General features: G+C 42.7%; 1 protein-coding gene across 1 annotated transcript; it reads right to left on the minus strand.

Annotated features, from left to right (window-relative positions):
• Positions 1–10331: 10331 nt before the first annotated feature.
• LOC109771625 (transcription factor WRKY45-1) lies at positions 10332–12115 on the minus strand. Its single transcript, XM_020330322.4, has 3 exons — positions 11649–12115; positions 11400–11501; positions 10332–11257 (listed from the first exon to the last, which is right to left on the minus strand). The coding sequence occupies exons 1-3, from the start codon at positions 11933–11935 to the stop codon at positions 10747–10749; spliced, it is 900 nt and encodes a 299-aa protein (XP_020185911.1). The 5' UTR covers positions 11936–12115; the 3' UTR covers positions 10332–10746.
• Between the last annotated feature and the right edge of the window lie 832 nt (positions 12116–12947).

Genomic DNA, 12947 nt, shown 5'->3' on the forward strand with positions numbered 1-12947 from the left:
GGATTTTGGATGCACAAGTAGTGATCATACTTAGTGCAAATGAAGGCTAGCAAAAATATTGAGAAACGACCAACCAAGAAACGAAAAATCTCATAAGCGAGCGTTAAGCATAATTAACACCGAATAATGCACCACAAGTAGGATGTAATTTCATTGCATAACCATTGACTTTCGTACTTGCTTAGGGAATCACACACCTTAACACCAATATTCTTACTAAAGCATAATTACTCATCAACATGACTCACATATCACATCATCATATCTCAAAACTATTACAAGGAATCAAGTTTATTTTGTCCATTGATCTTCATGAAAGTTTTTATTATATCCTTCTTGGATATCTATCACTTTGGAACTAATTTTCATGTGTTGCTTTTGATAAGCTCAAACAAATATAAGTGAAGATCAGGAGCATAATATTTCTTTCTCTCAAATTAATTTAAGTGAAGCAAGAGAGAATTTCTAGTTTTTTTACTAACTCTCAAATAAATCTAATTGAACATGAGACCATTTCTTCAAAAATAATAAAGCACACCGTGCTAAAAAAGTATAAGTGAAGCACTAGAGCAATTCCATAGCTCATAAAGATTTAAGTGAAGCATAGAGAGCAATTCTAACAAGTCATGGCATAATTTTGGCTCTCTCAAATAGGTCTGTCCAGCAAGGATTCAAGACTTAAAACAAAAAGCAAAACAAGCAAAGACTCATATCATACAAGATGCTTCAAGCAAAACTCATAGTATGTGACGAATAAAAATATAGTTCCCAGTAAAATACCGATGGTTGTTAGAAGAAAGAGGGGATGCCACTCGGGCATCCCCAAGCTTAGCTGCTTGCTTCTATTTGGATAATAGCTTTGGATGCCATGGGCATCCCCAAGCTTAGGCTCTTCTTACTCCTTATTCCTTTATCCATCGTAACATCACCCAAAACTTGAAAACTACAATCACACAAAACTCAACAAAACCCTCGTGAGATCCATTAGTATAAGAAAACAAATCACTACTATAAGAACTGTTGAAAACCCATTCATATTTTATTCTTGCATTATATCTACCGTATTCCAACTTTTCTATGGCAAAAACTCTTCAAAGGAAGCCATAGAATCATCAAAACAAGGACACAACAGAAAGAAAACAAAATCTGTCAAAAACAGAACAATCTCTAGCAATCTGGATATTTCGAATACTTATGTTACTCCAAAAATTCTGAAAAATTAGGAACACGTGAGAAATTTTTATATTAATCTTCTGCAAAAATAATTGGTATTTTATCACACTCCTATTAAAAATGAGAATTATTTTTGTGAGCGCAAAAGTTTCTATTTTTCAACAAGATCAAATCAACTATCACCCAACATGATCCTAAAGGCTTTGCTTGGCACAAACATTAATTAAAACACAAAAAACACAATCATAACAGTAGCATAATTGTGCAAGCACTCAAGAACAGAAAGCAAAAGGCAAAAATAAATTTTATTCATTGGGTTGCCTCCCAACAAGCGCTATCATTTTACGCCCCTAGCTAGGCATAAAGCAAGGATCTACATCTTTTTATCCTTAGTTTTGGCAACTTTTGTAATGGCTTTCTCAAACCCGGGAGGCTCTTTGAACTTCCCTAAATTCTCAGGAAAAGAAACCATCTTTAGATCTAAAATATCTAATCACTTATTGTAGAGAGTAATCAAGGTATTCATGCGATTGATACTACCATTAAGATGTTTGAGGGGTTCGTCGTATTTTTGCAATTCAACCATATGTTTGTGCAAATCACCAAGTTTGTCCAACATTTGAACTCTCTCTGGGGTGAAAGAAAACCCTTCTTTTGAGGTGGAACCCCCAGAATTCCTTCTAAAATTTCATAGGCAGCATTAGCATCAAGCTTGATAAATTCCCTTTAGCGGCGAAATCTAAGATTTGTCTATGATGCAAAGACAATCCTATGTAAAAATTACGAAACAAAATCTTTGCGTCTCCCTTTAGGTTACAAACACGATAGGATTCCATTAACCTATACCAAGCATCTTTCAAATTTTCTCCTTGTCGTTGCTTGAAGTATAAAACTTCAAAATCTGGTGACAAAGGAGGAGTAGACACGCTAGCCATTATGACTAGAAAGCAAGAACACGGATAGATCTGGCAAGAAAACGGCGAGCGAAAAAGAGGGCGAATAAAACAGCAATTTTTTGTGAAGTGGGGGAGAGGAAAACGAGACGCAAATGGCAAATAATGTAAATTGTAAGGAGATGATATTTGTGATTAGGAACCTGGTAGATGTTGATGATGTCTCCCCGGCAACGGCGCCAGAAATTCCTTTTGATGCTTGCTTGAACTATGTCGGTATTTCCCCAAAGAGGAAGGGATGATGCAGCACAACAACGGTAGGTATTTCCCTCAGGATGAGACCAAGGTTATAGAACCAGTAGGAGAACCACGCAACACTACGTGAACGACACCTGTACACAAATACTCGCAACCCGGCGTATTAAAGGGGTTGTTAATCCCTTTCGGGCAATGGCGCCAGAAATTGGCAAATGGATGTGAGAAAGTTGTAATAAATTGATAGATAGATCGCCAAATAAAATAAAGTGCAGCAAGGTATTTTTGTATTTTTGGTTTAATAGATCTTAAAGCAAATAAAAATATATCGCGAAGGCAAAATAAAGAAGAGACCCCGGGGCCGTAGATTTCACTAGTGGCTTCTCTCGAGAAAAATAGCAAACGGTGGGTAAACGAATTACTGTTGGGCAATTTATAAAACTTCAAATAATCATGACGATATCCTGACAATGATCATTATATAGGCATCACGTCCAAGATTAGTAGACCGACTCCTGCGAGCATCTACTACTATTACTCCACACATCGACCGCTATCCAGCATGCATCTAGAGTATTAAGTTCATGGAAAAACGGAGTAATGCAATAAGAACGATGGCATGATGTAGACAAGATCTATTTATGTAGAAATAGACCCCATCTTGTTATCCTTAGTGGCAACGATACATACGTGTTGGTTCCCCTTCTGTAATTGGGATCAAGCACTGTAAGATCGAACCCATCACAAAGCACCTCTTCCCATTGCAAGATAAATAGATCAAGTTGGACAAACAAAACCCAAATATCGGAGAAGAAATAGGAGGCTACAAGCAATCATGCATATAAGAGATCAAAGAAGACTCAAATAACTTTCATGGATAAAAAGATAGATCTGATCATAAACTCAAAGTTCATCGGATCCTAACAGACACACCGCAAAAAGAGTTACATCATATGGATATCCAAGAGACCATTGTATTGAGAATCAAAAGAGAGAGAGGAAGCCATCTAGATACTAACTACGGACCCGTAGGTCTACAAATAACTACTCACGCATCAGTGGAGAGGCACCAATGGACATGGTGAACCCCTCCATGATGGTGTCTAGATTGGATCTGGTGGTTCTTGAACTTGCGGCAGCTGGAATTGATTTTTGTCGACTCCCCAAGGATTTCTGGAATATTGGGGTATTTATAGAGTAAAGAGGCGGTTCGGGAGGCCACTGAGGTGGGCACAACCCACCAAGGCACGCCCTGTTGTCTTGTCCTCACCTCGGGCTCCCTCTTCGGTACTTCTTTGGCCCAATGGATGTCTTCTGGTCCAAAAAAATCTACAAAAAGTTTCACTACGTTTGGACTCCGTTTGATATTGATCTCCTGCGATGTAAAAAAACATGCAGAAAACAACAACCGGCACTGGGCACTATGTCAATAGGTTAGTACCAAAAAATGATATAAAATGACTATAAAATGATTGTAAAACATCCAAGAATGATAATATAATAGCATGGAACAATCAAAAATTATACATACGTTGCAGACGTATCAAGCAACCATGGGTTTCGTGCTCCGTATGTTTGTCGCCTGACGGTTGGGGACTTGGAGGAATTATGGGTATGTGTTTCTATTGTTTGTGTTTTCTTCTTTTGTAGGTCTCATTTTGAATCCCATGGACTGAATCTGTAGTTTATTTTTATCAATAGTTTGTCTATAATTTTTATTTGGTTTTGTCAGAAGTTAACAGTTGGGATTTGTGTGTGTATTTGTTCATTAGTTAACAGTATTTATCCCTTTTTGTATAATCCTTGTCCTATTTTTGTCAGATGCTTTACTGTAGGGGTATTGATATGTATATTTCTTCAGTTTAGTTAGGACATATCACTAGTTAGTTTGGTGTTTTTCTTTTGGTTCAAATATTTTTTTCACTTTGTTATGCAACAGTTGCTAGATCTATGCAAATATTCAGTTATGTTAGGTGTTCACTTTATTTTCTACTCCCTTCCCCATCTGCAGAAAATGTCACCCAGAATCAGGATTGTTGCTCCTAGTTTGGGGATAGTGAAGATGGAGACTTCAGACAAAAACGGGTATCAGTTGATGGAAGCTGCCTACCACATCGACTTTGATGGTTGCATCAACCTAACTACTGGGTGGAAGGAGTTTGTGGCAGAGTGTGGAATTAAGGATGGAGATGTGGTTATGGTTATGTTCTCCAGGGAAGATGACTCTCTGACGTTCAGAGTTTATGTGCTGTAGGTTTAAATTTGGCAAATGACGCTGGTTGTGAGATTTCTGTGCGTTTGATTATGTTGCAGTATTTTTTTAAACAATGCATGTGAGATGGTTGAATTCTATGTTATAACCAGATGGTTTGGAACAATTTGTTCGTATGTTATTGTATGCTCTATTTTTTTAATGCAATGCTTTCTATTTTGGCTCAAGCACAACTTTTTTATATTTTTTAATTTGAATTGGAACAATTATAGTTGAACTGATGTGCATCCTTTGTTTTTACTAGGATATTTTCATGTACATAGCTCGCACACGAAAAATATACGCTTATGATGGATGTAGGACCAACTTGCATGTTGTTAATGATAGTACTGAACTATTTTGGATGTCAATGGCCAACCGTATTTGTTTGTTGTAGAGCATTTTTTCTTACTATTGACAGGAATTTAGAGCATAATTTATTTTTTAGTTGAATAGTGATAGTTCTAGTATTTTGTAAATAAAAAGAATTTAATCTTGCTGCACAGTACTAATTTTACTCGAACCTTTTGAATTTTAGTAGTTGAACTTTTTAAAAATTTGTTTCTGAAATTTTATTACAATCTTCTACATTGAAGTATCCTTTTATATAGTTATCTTTCAAAAAAAGTATTTTTTTGTTTAATTTTTTATTTTTACAACGAACATGTGTGTGAACTTTTCTACATTCTTTTTTTTGAACTGAATATTTTATGAGTTTTTTAAATTATCTGCATTTGTCCCTTTTAATTTGGTTCATGTGTGATCGGTAGGAATTTTGTAATGGGTCACACTGTTGTATTGGACCGTCCCTCGTAGCAATTGTTTTTGGCCCAAATAGGTCGTCCGCGCGGCTGTGCAGTGCCGCGTGCGCATGCGCTATGCGTTTAGTCCCGCCTCGCTAATCGAGGGGGCTCTTGACCTGTTTATAAGCGGTGCTGAGTCTTATTGGTCGAACTCCTCCGGATACATACCTGAGCGCTTATACACGCTGCTCGATCTCTGTCATGACCTATGGGCCCTAGTTGGTTGGTCCTGCAGTCTGGTTTACAATGGAATTCGCCGGTGGTTTCGCTGTTGGCTTGAGTCCTAGTACCCACCTGCGTTGGGCCGGCCTGTCCCATGGGCGGTCAATTTTTTGGTTTATTAGCATTTTTGCTCTAGTTTTTATGATTTTGTTTTTGCCTAGTATAAGTATTTTTTTATTTTAGTACTGAATGTTCTCCTCTGCTTGAACTAACATCTTTTTTATAGTGTGTTTCCCTCGCTTTCTCTTTATTCTCATTTTTTTCAGCATTTGTTTTGATTTTTTATGAAACATCCGGGTAAGATATATAGGACCGCACCGAGTGGCATAGTCATACTGGCACATTTTTTGTATGGACTGAAAAACATCTTTTTTAGGGGGTGTGAGTGCATGGGCGGTGGGAGACAGAATAACCGCACTGCGCTTGTCTAACGAGCGCACCGACCCCCCCCTCCCCCATCCCGGTGAGGCCGAGCCAGGAACGAGCCGTAGCAGGTAAAGACGCGGCGTGCCGCAGCGTCGCATGCGGAGGCGAGTCGGTAACATGACTTGCCCCATTATCTATATTTTTTGGGGAAAACCAGCACCGCACTGAGGGCATGGTTGTACTGACACATCTTTCTTGTTTGGACATGCCGCCATTATCTATCTTTTCAGGAGAAAAACCAGCACCGAACCGAGGGGCATAGTTGCACTGACACATCTTCTTTGTATGGACTTGCCCCCATTATCTATCTTAGTGGGTGTGGGTGCGTGGGGGGGGGAACAGAATAACCGCACCGCGCGTGTCAAACGAGCGCACTGCCGCGTTAGCGCTAGGCCGAGCCGGGGGAGGGGGAGGGAGGGGGACGGGACCCCCCTCCCCCTCCCGACGAGGCCGAGCCAGGAACGAGCCGTAGAAGGCGGCTACGCAGCGTGCCGCGGCATCGCGTGCGGAGGCAAGTCCGTAACATGCACTACAAAGAAATACACTTCCGTGATGATACGTGTTTTTCACAGTAGGTCACATTTTCTGTCATGCATGTACATCCATGACGATTTTATGACAGAATCAAGATAGTCATACATGTGTTGTCGTAGAAATGTTCCATGACATTACCAAAAGTATCATCACGGAAGTGTGCACTTCCATGACGATAAATCGCGCGTCATAGAAGTGCTTTCGTCAAGGGTGACCGACATGTGGCATCCACCATAACGGTTTGCCATTAAGCTATCGGGTCCGGTTTTGGATCCGATAACCCGTTAACAGCCCGGACCAATGCGGATTTTCCATGTGTAAAATTGTCATTGGCCGGAGGAAACACGTGTTGGCTCAACATTGGGACAGATGTCATCCATTCATTGGACATGAGGCGCTTATGATAGGTCGACACGTGGCACGGCCCAACAGAGGCCCATTCCGGTGAAAAGGCCGGCCCGTTTGACTTGGTCAAAAGGTAACGGACCGGCCCACGGGAAGCCTGTTAACGGCTTGTTCGTATATAGCCCATTTATGGCCCGGTAACTCACAGCCCGTTACGGCCTATCGGAATTAAGCCCAGTAGCTTCATCTGGGCTGTCCAATATGATTCCAACCCGTTGTAACTTCTGGCCCATGTATGGCCCATGATAACAACAATACCATAATGACAATGAGCTAGATAAAGATAATCAAATTCTTTACTCGTCCACTTGTCTACACGGTATTGCATACTTCATAGTTGATTTTCTCTTGTTTGACGTAATTGACATAATGATCCTCAACTTATATGGGGACGTAGTTGGCATAATGACTCTCAGCTTCTTTTTTAGTCTTATATCCTTTGTAGCAGCTGTTTTTGTAACGGTCCACTTGCTCCTTGCATATCTCCCATGAATCATAAATTCCAAGATTTTCCCCGGTGTACACAAACATACCAATTCCACTTCATCTACGTAAATAAATAAAAAAGCCAACAAGTCAATTTCATAGTTATCCAATCACATAGAGCAAAGTCACATCATAATCTTCATAGCATCATAGACGATACAAATCACCACGTTGCACAATTCATTAGTAGTTTGGAAGCAAAAGTTTAGCTCCATCATAGCAACATAGAAATTAAGTTCACACGCATTGATCATATAGATCACATGAAAGCAGTGCACTCGTTGTTCAGCAACATCATGAGCTATCCTCGCCTTCCGCCATCTTCGTGATCTCCTCTTGGGTGGTCCTCGCAGGTTTAACGGCTGCTCACGCACTCTCCGCGGCTGCTCTAGCGCTTGCAACGGCTGTTCTAGTGCTCTCGCAATATGCCTGAGCGCTCTTGAAATATGACTGAGCGCTCTCGGTGGCTGCTCGAGCACTCTCGACATAGGCGAGCACGATCTTGGTGTACTGAGTCACCCTAATGACGATGTCTATGGCAGTAGGAATTCCGTCTATGGGTGTAGGAGTCCTAACGAGGCGTCTTGGCTTCTTCATCTAAATCGTATTAAAAAATTTGACATTTAGATATAACATTTAGAAAAAACAGCACGACTTTGATAGAAATTGGACATATTGAGTGCCAGAAATTAAGCGAAACCGAACTTAATCCACACTTCACAAAAACATTGGCACTCACTATGAATACACCTGCATCATGAAAAAACTAATGCACCATATGCTCATCCATATGTAGTACATTTTGTGTAGCACACACATTCAATTTTAAGACATTCACTTATGAAGATTCAATGGTACATCATACAACAAATTTTAGCTACACTACCAAAATGTTGTACTAGATTTTTATTCATATGTTGTACATTTTAACTACACTACTAAATTGTTGTATGAACATTTCTATCCATATGAAGCCCATACCACAAGTACCCATTAACAGAGAGAAGGGAGGTGTGCTTACCGGGCCGGAGTCGGACGGCGGGATGGATGAGGTGGAGGTCGATGGCGGAGGCGGAGGCGGACGGCGAGTTCGACGGAGACGAGGACGATGTTGGATGCGGAGGAAGGTACGGGCGACGGCCACGGGGAAGTAGTTCGAGGTAGCATTGCACGGCGACGCCGATGAACTTCGAGGTGGGGACAGACGACACGGGCAACGGGGAAGATTGGCTCCTCGACGCCATTCGAGGCGGCAGACCGCAACCTCGCCGGTGGCGACGGACGACGCCATGACACTGGCGGCGGCGAGAGAGGAGGGAGAAAGAGTTTGCATTTAGAATGAGATCCGACTGTCGGGGGGGGGGGGGGGGGGGGGGGGTAGGTAAGGTCATGTATAGCAGTGACGGGCGCATGGAGTAGCCCGCCACCCCAGTATAAGCGTGGGAGGCGGCAACGTGGCCAAATATAGCTGTGGCGAGCGACTGCTAGAGCCCGCCACCCACTATCTGAAAATATTTAAAGACGTTTGGCGCCTGGGTGCCCAAATATTGCTGTGACGGGTTCAGAAAGCCGCCCGCCACAGCTGTGGAAGTGAACCGTGGCGGGCACCTATCTGCATCCGCCACAGTAGCTTGCCAGCCGGGCACGAATTAGAAAATGCACAGTTGTGGCGGGTTATCTTCGCCACCCGCCATAGCTACTTGCGTAGCATTGGCGGGCGGGTTTTAACACTCGCCACTACTTGCTTTCAAAATTAGCAGTGGCGGGTGCCCTCCTTTGCCCGCCACTCATTAGGGTTCACCTATAAGCCCTTTCCCAGTAGTGCATGATTTGTAAGAAGATTACACTTTTTTTACTACCTATTTGCTGGTTTTTTACCACCCCCCGGATTTCATCTGCTACCGGCACAAATAATTTTCAGTAATAAAACTCATCTACTACCTAATTATATTGTGCAACACCCATACATCTCTATGTATTCTAGATCGCAACCTGCATCTACACATAGCACGGCTCATGATGCCACTGTAGGGTAACGCAGCAGAAAACAAAAGTTTCCAACCTACGCACCAGCCCAGGACCACTATGGAGACTGCATACCCCCCCCCCCCCCCCCCCCCCCCCCGCGCGCGCGATCTCTCAACATGTATATTTTCATTGACTAGATGGTACCTTTGTCGGTTTAATATATTTCAATGATATTTGATAGCATGGAATAAAAATATTTAGATTAACAACATGTGATTTTTTAAATACATATGACTTGTTAATTTGGTTATGTATATTGGTAAAATATTTATTGAATATAAGTATAAATGTAATGAATAATATTTTTTCATGCATGGCTGCATGTGGTGGTGGGTATTTTTCCTTGCATGGTTGCATGTTGAGGTAAGCCTCATTCCATCGAATTGCCTTATTTTATTTTATTTATTAGTTGGTTATTTATTCACCTGAAATAGTTATAGATTTTTTTTGCGAGTAAAATGGCTATAGAGGCTATAGATGTTCTTAAAAGAATAGCTATTTCTATTTGTAGACTATATGAAGAGTTCAAGCAAAACCTAACTCGCCTTTTTGAGCGAAACAAACAAATAAATAAATAATTATCTTATTTTATTTTAATTATTTTTGCATATTTAAATTTTGGATTATTTATTCACCTAATATGAAATTTTGATATGATTTACAGCACAAATAGTTATTTTGTGAGAAATCAACGTATTGACCCAATTATTTTTTGGTTTAGTGATGGACATGTACTATATGAAGTAAAATATATACGGTTTATTGATTTTGCCAATTTAATTTTAGTTTAGCGACAATATATTTATTTTTACCTTTATCTCTTTATGTTTGTGCAGAAACATATTTGTTCAACAATTCAAATGTAAATATCAATATTCCACTGTACCTCATACATCAACATTTCAAGCCGTATTTTTATTTAATTCATACAGTATATGTTCTTCGGATCTGCTCATGGAAACTACATAGTCCGGATCTAGTATCTTGAGTAAACTGGCGCTGTTATCATTACTCGATTTGGCGATCTATAACAGATTCCTGCACAAACACACAGCTTGGCGTACGTATACATATGCTGATCTTTACCAACCTTTTGTAATCTACAGAATATCAGTTGTGCACTGGTTATTATCTAAAAGTACAGTTGCACACTGGTTAGATTCATGCGCATGCACGCATCATGCACGGGATGCTATATGCAATGCATGCATGCTTGCATGCAAGTGAAGTGATGGATGGAACCACCGGAAAAAAAGGATTCAATCCCTTGTCATGGATCGAACAGGAAAAAATCGTCATTTCCGATGCTGCCCAGAGAGCCCACCACGAACCCGAGGCTGCTCGGCGACGACGGGAAACTGCCCGTGCCGCCACCCTGGCCGCCTCCCGCCATGTCGCCGATCCCACTCCCGCTGTGGTCCGGCACCGACCCCACCGTCGAGGACGTCCTCCCGGCCGATCCCACGACGGCGGCGAGCTCGTGCGCCTGCACGAACGGGTCGGACGAGGAGCTGAACACGTCGTCAACGCTGGTGCACCAGGAGGAGGACAGCTGAGTAGTGGCCTGGCCCAACTGAGGAAACGTCGGGGCAAAACTGACGAGGTTTTCTGCGCGGTCGTCGCTCGCAGCGGCAATGATCATTGGGGTATTGGAGGGAGGCTTGCAGGTGTGCTCGCCGTAGTACGTGACGTCGTACTTGATTGGATGGGTCTCGCAGATCTGGGCTTGCCTCTTGGCGTTGCAGCCTTGGTCTGATTTGTGCGTACACCTGTAATAGCTCCTGAAAGATCAAACCATAACGAAGCTCATGATTTAATTTCCTCCAGTTTCCATCGCAAATCAGTGCGAGCGTGGGCAAAGAGAAATCGTGCTAGCTATTATAGTTTTAGTGCTTCTTTCAGAAACAAAACAAGTGTACGTACCTCGGATGAGTTGAGTTTTGGATTTCTTTCTGCCCGTATTTCCGCCATATGTGACCATCAACCAGCGTGTCAGTCACCCGCTTGCCAGAGAAGCCTTCTAATCTGCCATATAAAGGTTGATGAGCAAACTAATCAAAATGAGCATCGATCAAAGGAACTCAGCTGGCTTTTGCCAAAGAAAAGAAGTTAATCAGCACAACACACTGTTCAGATCGACCGTGTGCTCCTGAAGAGAGTTCGGTTATTAACCTTCTGCTGAAGCTGCGTTTCCTCGTCCTCCCGGTCGAGCTCTCCGCCCTCGCCCTGATCACCCCATCGGCCGACCCGGACGCGGACGCTCCGGCCGTGCAGCCGGTGTCCAACGCCGACAGAGCGCTGGACAGCTTGTTGAGCATCCCGTCCATCAGCTCTGTCAACTCCGACGACTGCTCCTGCAGCATGCCCTTGAGCCTCGTCGCCCCCTCGCGCGCCTCGATCAGGTCGTTCACCGCCCTCGCCGCCGGCACGTCTCTCCCCGCGCTGCCCGAAGATGCCATGCAACTACAGCAGTGCTACACCACTAGTGATACCCCGCTAGCTACTGTGCAGCGTTCACCGTTATAAGCTTCAGCGTAGGCGCAGGTAGGGTGAACGGGTTCTCTAATTAATTAAGTTGAGGTGTTTGCGTGCCACTCCCATTCTTATCGGGCGGGAGGAAAAGTAGTAAGGAAAATGTTGAAAGCAATGAGGACGGACGGAGGAGGAAGCTGCATGGAAGCACGGGAGTTGGTCCCGACGACCGGGCGACCATAGTAGATACTCGAATCAAAGGAAGCAAGCAAAGGGAGGCATGGCTACTGCACATATACAAGTCGTCATCGCCATGACACAGGCAGTGTGAGGTCACGCGCGCGTTTGACTACTGTATGGTCACAGGCAATGCCTCGGCAACTTCCTTCCTCCGTCCAGGCCTTGGTGCAAAGGATCCAGCCCTGCTGGGCCGGCCGTTAGATTCTTTGCTTAGCACCTGCGGTCTCCAATTAGATTATGTGCTTTCGTTCAACCTGTTACTTTCTTCAGGGTAGTCGTAGCATCTACGTACATTAGTTCACTCCAGTCAAACGAGCAGTAGACCGTCAAATGTGACGAACATCGCTGTTCTTGGCAAGCCGTATCGTGCCTTTTGAAAATTGGAGACATGAATGGTTTTTATACTGGAACCTTTCTCCATCTGCTGAGTAGATTCACGCGGTGGAATATTGTCAGCCACATAATGCAACGCGCCTCCGCGCAGACCAGTTTTAGTTACTTTGATTTGAAAAAGGACACGGCTAATTCCTCCATGTAGTTGCTCAAGAGTGACACGCTGTGCCAAAACAGAAAGGTTACATCGGGAAATGGACGGATATGTCTCTTGAGAACGTATTCAGTATTTCCGTGTGATTTGGCCTATCCAACTGTGTATTTGGTCTAACTCCATAAAGTTATTATAACTTGTAATTATCGTCTTTTATCTATAAAAAAATAGAATAACTTGTAACACCTAGCATGCGGTCCTGGCCTCACCAA

Source organism: Aegilops tauschii, chromosome 4 (genome assembly GCF_002575655.3).
Source record: "Aegilops tauschii subsp. strangulata cultivar AL8/78 chromosome 4, Aet v6.0, whole genome shotgun sequence".
NCBI lineage: Eukaryota > Viridiplantae > Streptophyta > Magnoliopsida > Poales > Poaceae > Aegilops > Aegilops tauschii.